At 40.0% G+C, this 12,969-nt stretch overlaps 1 protein-coding gene across 1 annotated transcript in view; it reads right to left on the bottom strand.

The window, feature by feature from the left end:
• Nucleotides 1–12,969, bottom strand: part of LOC103208303 (neuropeptide S receptor) — a 298,088-nt gene that overhangs the window by 228,002 nt on the left and 57,117 nt on the right. The window contains exon 2 of the mRNA XM_007953990.2: nt 5,855–5,987. Within this exon, the coding sequence (XP_007952181.2) occupies nt 5,855–5,987 (133 nt within the window). The remainder of the gene's footprint in view (nt 1–5,854; nt 5,988–12,969) is intronic.

Below are 12,969 nucleotides of genomic sequence, written 5' to 3'. Positions count from 1 at the left end.
CCCACTAGCCACTCCTCAGAAGGAAGGTTGGGCAATCCTACTTCTGTAGTGATACTGCCTCGGAAACCCAAGGAGGGGTCGCTATGAGTCGGGGCCAACTTGACGGCAAACAACAACAACAACAGTTAACCAAAACAGTTTTAGAGAAGATAAAGGTAAAGGTAAAAAGGCATGTCAGGAATGGCATGGAATGAAAGAAAGTCAAGTTGGGGAAGGTGAGATATAGTTGAGAACAAGTGCGAGGGGAAGCTAGAACCAATAGTGATGAGTAAGAATAGAAGGCCCAGAAATTTTGAAGAAATCTTGGGGATTTCTCAGTATGGATTTGGAGACTTAGTCAAATTTATATAAATCTCCAAGAACAAACTTCCTCAGTTGATACCTGAGTAACCTTTATATACATATTAAAGACTCAGTCATGTTTTACCATTCCCTTAACAAAGGATCTGGGATCATAATAAAATATCTATGAAGGAAATGTGAGTATCTTAGGAGCCATGGTGGTGGAGTGGTTAAATGCTTGGTGGCTAACTAAAATGTCAATGATTTGAACCCACCAGCTACTCCATGGGAGAAAGATGTGGCAGTTTGCTTCCATAAAGATGATAGCTTTGAGGAGTAGATCTGTTCTGCCATAGTTACTATGGGTTAATTGACTTGACAGCAATGGGTTTGGGCTTTTGGGTGAATATCTTATATAAGAAGTCAGCTCAGTTGGGCAATCTACTTCTGTAGTGATACTGCCTTGGAAACCCAAGGAGGGATGGCTATGAGTCGGATCTGATTCCATGGCAGTGAGTTTTTTCAATTTCTTGGACCCTGACAAAACTTTCTTCTCTGAGAACTCTCCAATTAGAATTTTCCTGGCTTGATTGCTTGAATTTTCCAAGAAAGAATCAGCAAATAGGAAAGCAGACTGTCTAGAACATTCATGAGAAATTTAGTCCAGGTTAATAGTACAGAGTACAGATTAGAATAAAATGAACAACATTTTTTTAGCAATACATAGTGAAACATCCCAGTTATTCACTGGCTGATTATTTGTGACAAAACTTTAAATTATGAGCTGATATTGTTGCCACTACAAATTTGTATAGTCTAATAGGGCACCTAACAACAACAACAACAGTAGAATATATAGTTAACTACTCTACTGTTGTTATTGTTGTTGTTAGGTGCCCTATTAGACTATACAAATTTGTAAGGTTATGTTATCCAGGTGGAGAAGCCCTCTGCCTGGCCCCATCCTACTTGCAGGATCCTACTTGCAGGAAGAATCTCCACAAGAGAGGGGTCCATGGGCTCAAGCAGTGATCAGCAGCAGCAGTGTTGGTGGCAGTTTAACAAACTTATATAACAAGACACTCAAAAGCATGCAAGCCTTTACTAAAAGCAAAGGTGTCATCCCAGTGCACCCCAGGGCTGCTTCCTTCCCCCCCAACATTTAAGCCCAGTGCCCAGTTTTAGACTTCATGAAGTTGATTCTCCTCCCTGCTGCCACCTGAGGTCATTCCCTCACACTCTCATAGGGGAAAGTGAGCATGAGGTCATAGTTGTAGCTGGCCATGGTACCATAGGATGAAGAGCAGATAGGCAGGGAGCTCTGGAAATCCAGCTGGTCCACTGTGAACTTGTGGGTGTGGATCAGCCCCTGGTGTCTCCTGTGTGTGGTGAAGCTGTCCAGGTCAGCGTTGTGCACCACCCTCTTTTAGGGCATGTTGGCTGTGATGAGGCTGTGACTGTTGAAGGCTATGTGACAAATGGCGTGCCGGGAATGTCCCTCCCACAGATTTTGGTTCATGCAATAGTCCCACACAGTGACAAGGCCTTCCTCACCACCACTGAGGATCTTCCAATCATCCATCTGGACTGAGGATACTTCAAGTTGGTGAGTAGAGAGTGACAGAGGAATTTTGTCAGTGTGGAGGTCATGAATCCTCACCCTCTTGTCCATGTTGTCACTGATTATGAGATTGGAAGGACTGCCTGTGAGGTTGATACATATGAAGTCATCAAGTGCGTTATCCAGCTTTGAGAAGCAACGTTCTGCTTCCAGGCTGCACACCAAGATCTTGTTTCCTTCGTACACCCATCCCAAACTCTTCACACCAAAAGCAACTTGGGTAGCTGAGACATCAAGACATTATCGCATGAACCAAAACAGAATGAACAGAAGATTTCAAAGAGCAGCTCGAGTAGACAAAGCCAATTACTATAATGAAATGTGCAAAGACCTGGAGTCTGAAAACCAAAAAGAATGAACACGCTCGGCATTTCTCAAACTGAAAGAACTGAAGAACAAATTGAAGCCTCGAGTTGCAATATTGAGAGATTCTATGGGCAAAATATTGAATGATGCAGGAAACATCAAGAGAAGATGGCAGGAATACACAGTCACTGTACCAAAAAGAACTGATCGATCTTCATCCATTTCAGGAAGTGGCATATGATCTATAACCAACGGTAATAAAGGAAGAAGTCAAAGTTGCAATGAAAGAACTGGCAAAGAACAAGGCTCTGGGAATTGATGGCATACCGATTGAGATATTTCAACAAACAGATGCCCCATTGGAGGCACTCACTCAGTTATGCCAAGAGATTTGGAAGACAGCTACCTAGCCAACTGACTGAAAGAGATCCATATTTGTGCCCATTCCAAAGAAAGATAATCCCACAGAATGTGGAAATTATAGAACAATATCATTAATATCGCACACAAGTAAGATCTTACTGAGGATAATTCAGAAACGTTTGCAGCAGTATATTGACAGAGAACTTCCAGAGGTTCAAGCCGGATTCAGAAGAGGATGTGGAATAAGGGATATCATAGCTGTTGTCAGATGGATCTTGGCTCAAGGCAAAGAATACCAGAAAGATGTTTCCTTGTGTTTTATTGACTATGCAAAGGCATTTCATTGTGTGGATCATGACAAATTATGGATAACATTGAGAAGAATGGGAATTCCCGAGCACTTGATTGTACTCATGAGGAATCTGTACCTTGACCAGGAGGCTGTCATTCGAACAGAACAAGGGGACACTGCATGGTTTAAAATCAAGAAGGGAGTGCATCAGGGTTGTATCCTTTCTCCACACTTATACAATCTATATGCTGAGCAAATAATCTGAGAAGCTGGACTGTATGAAGAAAAACATGGTATCAGGATTGGAGGAAGAATCATTAACAACCTGAGATATGCAGATGATACAACTTTGCTTGCTGAAAGTGAGGATGACTTAAGGCACCTACTGATGAAGGTTGAAGAATACAGTCTGCAGTATGGATTACATCTCAACATAAAGAAAACAAAAATCCTCACAACTGGACCAAGGAGCAGCATCACAATAAATGGAGAGAAGATTGAGGTTGTCAAGGAATTCACGTTGCTTGGTTCTACAATCGATGCCAACGGAAGCAGCAGTCAGGACATTAGACGACATGTAGCATTGGGAAAGTCAACTGTGAAGGAACTGTTTCAAGTGCTGAGGAGCAAGGATATCTCCTTGAGGACTAAGGTGCGCCTGACACAAGCCATGATATTTCCAATTGCCTGGTATGCATGTGAGAGCTGGACAATGAATAAGGAAGACCGAAGAAGAGTTGATGCTTTTGAGTTGTGGTGCTGGTGAAGAATGCTGAAAGTACCATGGACTGCTAAAAGAACTAACAGATCTGTCCTGGGGGAAGTGCAGCCAGAATGCTCCTTGGAAGCAAGAATGGCCAGACTTCGTCTCACCTATTTTGGTCATGTTGTAAGAAGGGACCATTCCCTGGAGAAGAATGTCATGTTTGGTAGGGTGGAGGGTCAACCAAAGAGGGGGAGGCCTTCAACAAGATGGATTGATATGGTGGCTGCAATGATGGGCTCAAGTATAGCAGGGATTGTGGGGCTGGTGTGGGATCAGGCAGTGTTTCGTTCTGTTGTGCATGGGGTTGCTATGAGTTGGAAATGACTTGATGACACTTAACAACAACAACATGGATTAAGACTAAATTCCAAAAACCTTTCTACTGCCTTTACTGTAATTGAGATGATAGTACAGGTTGAAATGTATCAACAGCACTTCCTCACACTCCTCTTCCATTGTTCCTGTGAGCACTTAATTTTTTTTTTCTTTTTCACTTCTTTTCTATAGCCTGATCCAAATTAAACTAATTGGGCAGCCATCTTGCTCCCAGAACTCAAGACTCTGAAGTCCGGCTTAGGTGGGAACTTCAGTGAATCCCATCTGCCCACTCATTCCTCTGACATTGGAACAGGACTCTCCTAGGTTGTGTTTTCTTTAAAATGTGAGCTCATCCAGTTTGGACTCTATCTATCCTTGTAGGAGTCTTTCTTTCACAGCTCATCACTTCCTTGACAATATATCATGATTTCCAGCCAATGAATCTCATGCACAGTCACTATTTGACTGTCAGTGGAGACTTGCGTGTTGTTTTAATGCTGAATAGGTTTCATTGGATCTTCCAGATTAAGACAGACTAGGAAGAAAGGCCTGGAGATCTACTTCCAATAAATCAGCCAATGAAAATCCTTTGGATCACAATGGTCTGATCTGCTACTAATCATGGGGATGATGCAGGACAAAGTAGCATTTTTTCCATTGCGTGTGGAGTCACAATGAGTTGGTGGCTGACTCAGCAATCTTCTCTATGTGTGACCATACACTTTGATTGTAACATCCATTCCCAAAGCCTGCATTTAAGAGTCGTGAATATTATTTTATTTCCTTATAGTGTTCCCAAAAGTGCTATTCCATATAATTTGCATATCAAAAGCAATACTCACAGACTAAATCTTCAGAAATACTTTAGACTTCACATTTATTATTTTTGATAGTTAAGGTTGTGTGTCAACTTATCTGCACCATGATTCTAAGTGGTTTACCTGTTATGATGTAGTTATTCCCATGATGAGATCTGATAGAATGTAATCATCTCTTTGATGATATCTGCTGTGAGCAGCCAATCAGTGGAAAGGCAGTTTCCTTCTGGGTGTAGCCTGCTTCCAATATGGAAAAGCTCTGGTAAAGCTCTCTGGCTTTTTGTTCTTTCTGGATCTTGCATCTGGCTCATCATCATTTCTGGTTCGTTCTTGGACTTGAACCAGTGGCCTGCCATATTTCCTGCTGATCTTAAGATTGTTGCCTTTGCAGCCAGTGAGTCGACAGCCTGACATCTTACCTGCTAATCTTGGATTCATCAGCCTCCAAAGCCAGCAGCCCACTGTATCTCCTGCTGATCTTGTCTCATCAGCTCCTGAAATTATATGAGTCAGGAGAAGCCTCCAGCTTGATGTCTAACCCAGGGACTTGGGCCTTGCCAGCTTCTTCAAATGTGTGAGCCATTTACTTGAGATAAAATTCTCTAAGTTTCACTGCTTTGGCTTCTCTAGAGAACCCAGCCTAAGATGTTACTCTATTGAGATAATTTAGGTCCATTTTCTGGAATGTCTTCCTTATGTTCATAATTACCCTTCTGGAGGTATGTGGATAGTATATCCATCACCTTAGTGAACCACAGAGATTGCTATGTGAAACACTGGGTATAGGTAGAGTGAAGCCCTATAGGACCCTTTGTACCTGGTGCATTGATAACAGTATTACCAAGTTTGTTGTATAGTGAGGTACTTTTATAATGAAATCTTATAATGGAATGGGCATTTAAATGTGTTCAATTTGCTGGAGGAGATGTTCAAACATGAGTTTTATATCCCTATAAAAATTATTTCAGAACTTCCTAATGCATTGGACTGTTGATATTACAGCTATTGGAAAAATAATTGAAAATGAAGAACTATAGAGATTTGGCACATAGCTTCCTCCTCTCCCATCTGCACAGTTACTTATTTACCTGTGATGGCCAGCTGAGTTACAAAGAAGATCATTCTTGACTTCCTCTTCCTCCTCCATGTGGAGAACAGCACAATGGCATTGCCAACAATGGTGAAAACAAAGAGGACCCACAGAGTTATCAACTGTTCAGTCTGCAAGAAATAGCAACACAAAACAGGTATACTACTGAGGACCAGGGTACTTTTCTGAAGGTGTAGCTCAGGCTTTGGTGTTGGAATGCCTTCATCTTCCATATATACCCACATGTCAAAGTTCTATTCATGAGAGGACAGTAATACAATGGCCCTTCTTTATACTGATATGCATGCATGCACAAACAGCTGTCAAGTCAGATCTGACTCATAGCAACTCCTCCTTGGGTTTCTGAGGCAGTATCACTATGGAAGTAGATTGCCCAACCTTCCTTCTGAGGAGTGGTTGGTGGGTTTGAACCCCTAGCCTTCTAGTTAGCAGTCAAATGCCTTGGGTAAATTGATGCTTATTTAAAAAAATCTCTTTGAAAATACTTATCAAGAGACTATATATATATATATATATATATATATATATATATACACACACACACATATTCTTTGACCAAGCAGTTTTAACTCTATGTGAAATAACTCAAGGTGTGAAAAGAACACTACATATTCAGCCATAAAGAAAAATGGAGCTCTGATACATGCTATGACATGACTGAACCTTGAGAACATTCTGAGTGAAATAATTCAGATACAAAAGGACACATGTTTTATGATCTCACCTGCATGAAATGTCTAAAACAAGCAAATTAATGGAGACAAAAGTTTATTGATAGTTACTAGAGGCTTTGAGGAGAGAAGAATAGGGAATCATTGCTCAATGAGTACTCAGTTGCTGTTTGGGGTGACATAAAACTTTTAGAAATTGATAGTAATGATGGTTGTACAGTACTGTGAGTGTAATTAATATGAATTGTTGTTAGGTGCAATCAAGTTGGCTCTGACTCATAGTGACCCTGTATATAACAGAATAAAACACTGCTGGGTCTTGAGCCATCCTCATAATCCTTGCTATGTTTGAGTTTATTTTGCAGCCACTGTGTCAATCCATCTTGTTGAGGATCATCCCCTTTTCCTCTGACCCTCTAATTTACCAAGCATGATATCCTTCTCCAGGGACTGGTCCCTTTGAACAACATGACCAAAGGAGGTGAGACAAATTCTGGCAATTCTTGCTTCTAAGGAGCATTCTGGCTGCACTTCTTCTAGGACAGAGTTTTTTTTCCCCTTCATGTATGATGTTCACGGCAGTCCATGGCATTTTCAATACTCTTTGCCAATACACCACAATTCAAAGGAACCAATTCTTTGTTTTCCTTATTCATTGTTCAGCTTTCAATGCAGATGAGACTGTTGAAAATACCATGGCTTGGGTTAGGTTCACCTTGGTCTTCAAAGTGACATCTTTGCTCCTTAACACTTTAAAGAGGTCTTTTGCAGCACATTTTCCAGTGCAATACAACGTGTGATTTCTTGACTGCTGCTTCCGTGGGTGTAAGTTATGGATCCAAGTAAAATGCAATCCCTGGCAATTTTAATCTTTTCTCCATATATCATGATGTTGTTTATTGGTCCCATTTTAAGGATTTTTTTTTCTTTATGTTGAGGTGTAATCCAAACTGAAGACAGTGGTCTTTGATCTTCATCAGAGAGTAGTCTTTGATATTCATCAGAAAGTGCTTCAAATCTTTTCCACTTACAGCAAACAGTGTTGTGTCACCTGCATATCGCAGGCTGTTAATCCTAATGCCACATTCTTCTTCATATAGTCCAGTTTCTCAGATTATTTGCTCAGCATACAGATTGCATAAGAATGGTGAAAGAATAAAATCCTGATGGACACCTTTCCTGATCTTAAACCATGTAGTATCTCCTTGTTCTGTTTGAGTGACAGTCCCTTGGTCTATGTATAGCTTCCTCTTGAGCACAATTAATTGTTCTGGAATTCCCATTCTTTGCAATATTACACATAATGTGTTATGATCCACAGAGTCAAATGCCTTTGAATATTTAATGAAACATTGGTAAACATCTTTCTGGTATTCTTTGCTTTCAGCCAAGATCTATCTGACATCAGCACTGATATTCCTCATTCCACGTCCTCTTCTGAATCCTGCCTGAAGTTCTGGAAGTTCCCTGTCAATATACTGCTGCAACCATTCTTTGATTATCTTCAGCAGATTTGACTTGTGTGTGATATTAATGATATTGTTTGATAATTTTCACATTCTGTTGGATCACTTTTCTTTGGAATGGGCACAAATATTGATTTTTTCCAGTTGCTGGCCAGGTAGCTGTCTTCCAAATTTCTTTGCATAAACCAGTAAGTGCCTCCAGCACTGCAACCGTTTGTTGAAACATTTCAGTGGATATTCCGTCAATTCCTGGAGACTTGTTTTTCACCAATTCCTTTAGTGCAGCTTGGAGTTCCTTTAACACCATTGGTTCCTGATCACATGCTACCTCCTGAAATAGCTGAACATTGGCCAATTCTTTTTGGTACAGTAACATAGTGTATTCCTTCCATTTTCTTTTGATGCTTCTTTTGATGCATCATTCAATATTTTGCCCATAAAATTTCCAACATTGCAACTTGAGGCTTGAATTTTCTCTTCAGTTCTTTCAGCTTGAGAAATGGCATGTAAGTTCTTTCTTTTTGGTTTTCTAACTCCAGGTCTTTGTATATTTCATTATAATGCCTAGCTTTGTCTTCTCAAGCTGCCCTTTGAAATCGTCTGTTTAGCTCTTTTATTTCATCATTTCTTCCATTTTCTTTAGCTACTCTCCTTTCAACAGTAAGTGTCAGAGTCTCTTCTGACATCCATTATGGTCTTTTCTTCCTTTCCTGTCTTTTTATTGACTTTTTACTCCCTTCATGTATGATGTTCTTGATGTCATCCCACAGCTTGTCTGGTGTTTGGTCACTGGTGTAGAGTGCATCAGATCTGTTCCTCAGATGATCTCTAAATTCAGGTGGGATAGAATCAAGATCACATTTAGGCTCCTATAGACTTGTTTTAATTTTATTCAGCTTCAACTTGGACTTGCATATGAGCAACTGATGGTCTGTTCCACAGTCAGCTCCTAGCCTTATTTTGACTGATGATATTGAGTTTCTCCACTGTCTCTTTCCACAGAAGTAATTTTTCTAATCACTGTGTATTCCAGCTGGTGAGGTCCATATGTAGAGCTGCTGATTATTTTGTTGAAAAAGGGTATTTGAATATGTCATTGGTCTTATAAAATCTATCATACAATCTCCAATGTCATTTCTATTGCCAAGGCCATATTTTCCAACTGCCAATGCTTCTTTGTTTCCAAGTTTCACATTCCAATCACCAGTAGTAATCAATACATCTTGATTGCATGTTTGGTCAATTTCAGGCTGCAGAAGTGGGTAAAATTCTTCAATTTTGTCATTTTTGGCTTTAGTAGTTGTTGAGTAAATTTGAATAATAGTAGTATTAACTTTTCTTCCTTGCAGGAGTATGGATATTATCTTATAACTCACAGCATTGTACTGCAGGATAGATCTTGAAATGTTCTTTTTGACAATAAATGCAAAACCATTCCTCTTCAATTTGTAATTCCAAGCACAGTAGATCATAGATCTACAGTAGAACTGATTGAAGATGGCTAATATCAGTCCATTTCAACTCAGTGATGCCTAGGATACTGCTCTGTATGTGCTCCACTTTATTTTTGACAACTTCCAATTTTCCTAGATTCACTTCATGTTCCAATTATTAATGGACGTTTGCAGCTGTTTCTTCTCATTTTGAGTTATGTCCCATCAGTAAATGATGGTACTGAAAGCTTTACTCCATCCACATCATTAAGATAGACTCTGTTTTGAGGAGGCAGCTCTTCCCCTGTCATATTTTGAGTGCCTTCCAACCTGAGGAACTCTTCTTCTGGCACTATGTTAGGCAATGTTTCACTGCTACTCATAGGGTTTTCAGTGGCTGAATTTTTTCAGAAGTGGATGGCTCTGTCCTTCTTCCCAGTCTATCTTAGTTTGGAAGCTCTATTGAAGCCCATCCACCATGGTTGACCCTGCTGGTATTTGAAATACCAGTGGCATAGCCTGCGACCTCAAGCAACATGCAAGCCACTACAGTATGACAAACTGACAGACAATTAGTGGCTCCTAGAGCTCTGGTAGCATAGTGGCTAAAGCACTTGACTGCTAACCAGAAGGCTGGCGGTTCAAACCCACCAGCCACTCCTCGGAAGGAAGGTTGGGCAATCCTACTTCCGTAGTGATACTGCCTCGGAAACCCAAGGAGGGGTCGCTATGAGTCGGGGCTGACTCGACGGCACATAACAACAACAACAACAACAGTGCTACCATAGAAGAAATACTAGTGATTGGCTTTAAGACCAGACATTCATTGTCTCACAGTTCTCAAGGCTAAAAAGCCAAACAGGGTCACAACCATGTCTATTCCTTCTGTGAGCCTCTCTCCTAATTTCCAGTGTCTGAGACAATCCTTACTTTAGACAAAGGGCACATCACATCTGTCTTCCCTTGTGCAATATGAATTGTACAATTTAAAAAGGCAATTTTGTCATATGTTAAACAAAATAAAATATAAACATTTAAAAAACTCAGGGTGTTAAAGAAAAGAACACTACAACCAAAAAGATATACATGCTTATTGTAAGAAAGTCAAGCTTAGTTTAAAGATAATAGAGTGGTTAAGTAAATAAAGGCACTTCAATTATGTGAAATATTGTGTAGCTATTAACAATGATAACCATAGAGATCATGTAGCAACAACATTAAAAATGCTTATAATGATAAGAGAAAAAAAAGCATGATGAAAATTGTATATTCAATATTACAACTCTGCATAATTGTACACAAGGGAATAAGACTGAAGTGCACTAAAATGTTAAGATTGGTTATTTTGGGGTAGTGTGATTATGAGTTATCTTTTCTTTTTTCCATTTGACTGAATTTTATAATATAGTAATATTAAAGTTTCACTGAATAATGTATAATTAGTAAAATAAATAAAAAGCAGAAATGCTACTCACTTAGAATGCCTACTGCATAAAAGTTTTTTATGATCTCTTCAGATGGAGCTTTTCATCTGAAATCCACAGCCGAGGAGAAGGCTGGGCACAGGGACCAGGCAGAGGTGTACATGGCTGAAGAGCATGGGGGCAAGGAGATCCAGGCAATCACACCATGGGGCAAACCTGAAATCCACAACTAAATGGTGCAACAGAGACATCATCCCAGAAGGTCAGGATCCAGGTGATGTCTGAAACTGGATCCTGCAGTGTAGAGGAGCCTGTTTGGATAAAGAGATGAAAGGAACCTCCCCTTGAGTCCCTGAGGCATTGCACCAACATTGGCCAAACACAGCTGTTCATAAATCTGCTACAGCCCCTTTGGTTTAAGACAAAAACCAGAAAACATACCCATTGCCACTGAGCTGGGTCCCAACCATGGCAACCTCATGTGTTACAGAGTATAACCACTTCACAGACTTTTTTTCGTTGTAACCCTTACAGAAGTAGCTTGCCAGGCTTTATTCTGTGGCACCACAGAATGGATTCAAACGGCCAATCTTTTGATTAGTAGAGCACAAACACTTTGTACTATCTAGGGCCCTCAGGGCTAAGACAATCACTTGGAAAAAGAGAATCATGAAGAACATTGGAATTTCCCATCCTGACAAGAAGAAGGCTAAGACCTGACTCTCCCCCAGGTTCTGGAATTGGGCTGAGAAAGGAGGCATGGAAGAATTTTAGCCTGCAAAAAATATTGCTGAAAGAGGCTCATGGGGTAGTTTCAAGACATGAAAGATCAAATCAAGAGCCCTCGCTATGCAGATGGTTTATAAAGCAAAGATCCAAAGGGGCTAAGCTAAGTTACAGTATTCAAGAGTGAGGCAATGGGCATGCACAGGAGATACCATGTAAGAGGAGAGTTCAGAGCCTGCTGTACTGCCAGAATTTGGGGAAGCCAGTAAGGGTATTTCTCAGGTCCTTTTCTCACAACAGTGAAAAAATTATATCAGTATACACAAAAAGAAATACAATTACAAAATACAGAAAAATGAAAAGAAGGAATTAAAAATTGTGGTGTACATACTTTAAAAATCAATCCTGCTCTTTCTCTCTTACTCTTTTTTTCTCATATCTTTCCTCCTTCCCGCCCTTCCTCTTTGTCTTCTTCTCTTTCTCCTTGCCCAGAAATTGTAGTCTTTTTCAAGGTTTTGTTATAGAACTTTTAAAATACATTTTATTGAAATATAATTTATGTACATTGAAATACACAAAACTAAAGTGACATGGGTCAATGCATTTTTTCTTCTGCAGTGCTCCCTCCCCTCCCCTCCCTTCCCTGGCAACCAACAAAGAGAGTTTCCTTCCATATATAAACTTTTCCTTGACCCTCTACAACAACACACTAATATTATATTTGTCCTTCTGTGACTGACTTATTTCACTCAGCATAATGTCTTCCAAGTCCATCTATATTATGCAGTGTTTTGCAGACTCTACATTATTCTTTAGTGCTGCACAGCATTTCAGTATGTATATGTACTATTGTTTGGTCATCCACTCTTCTGCTGATGTACATAGTGCTGTGATGAACATGAGTGTAAATGTATCTGTTCCTATCCTGGCTCTCACCTCTCTAAGATATATACCTAGTAATGGGATTGCTGGGTCAAATGGTATCTCCAATTCCAACTTTCTAAGGAATCACCATATTGCTTTCCACAGTGGTTGTGTAACTTCACAGTCACACAAGCAGTGTATGATAGTCCCAATCTCTCCACATCCCCACCAGCATTTTTTATTTTCTGTCCCATTGAACTTTGCTTTCAGTGCTGGGATGAGACAGTATATCTCATTGTTGCTTTAATTTACATCTCTCTGATGTCTAATGATTGTGAGCATCTTTTCATGTATTAGCTGACCACCTGAATATCCTCCTTGGTGAAGTGCCTATTCATGTCTTCTGCCCATTTTTCAATTGGATTGTTAATTCCTTTGGTGTTGAGGCGTTGGAGTTTTCCATCAATCTTAGAGATAAGTCCTTTGCCAGATATGTAATTATCAGCAA

The sequence above is a fragment of the Orycteropus afer genome, unplaced genomic scaffold, assembly GCF_000298275.1.
Source record: "Orycteropus afer afer isolate SDZICR_OR568_19922 unplaced genomic scaffold, OryAfe1.0 scaffold00422, whole genome shotgun sequence".
NCBI classification, from domain to species: domain Eukaryota; kingdom Metazoa; phylum Chordata; class Mammalia; order Tubulidentata; family Orycteropodidae; genus Orycteropus; species Orycteropus afer.
Note: the sequence above shows the minus strand (reverse complement) of the source record. Positions and strands in the feature narration are given on the sequence as shown.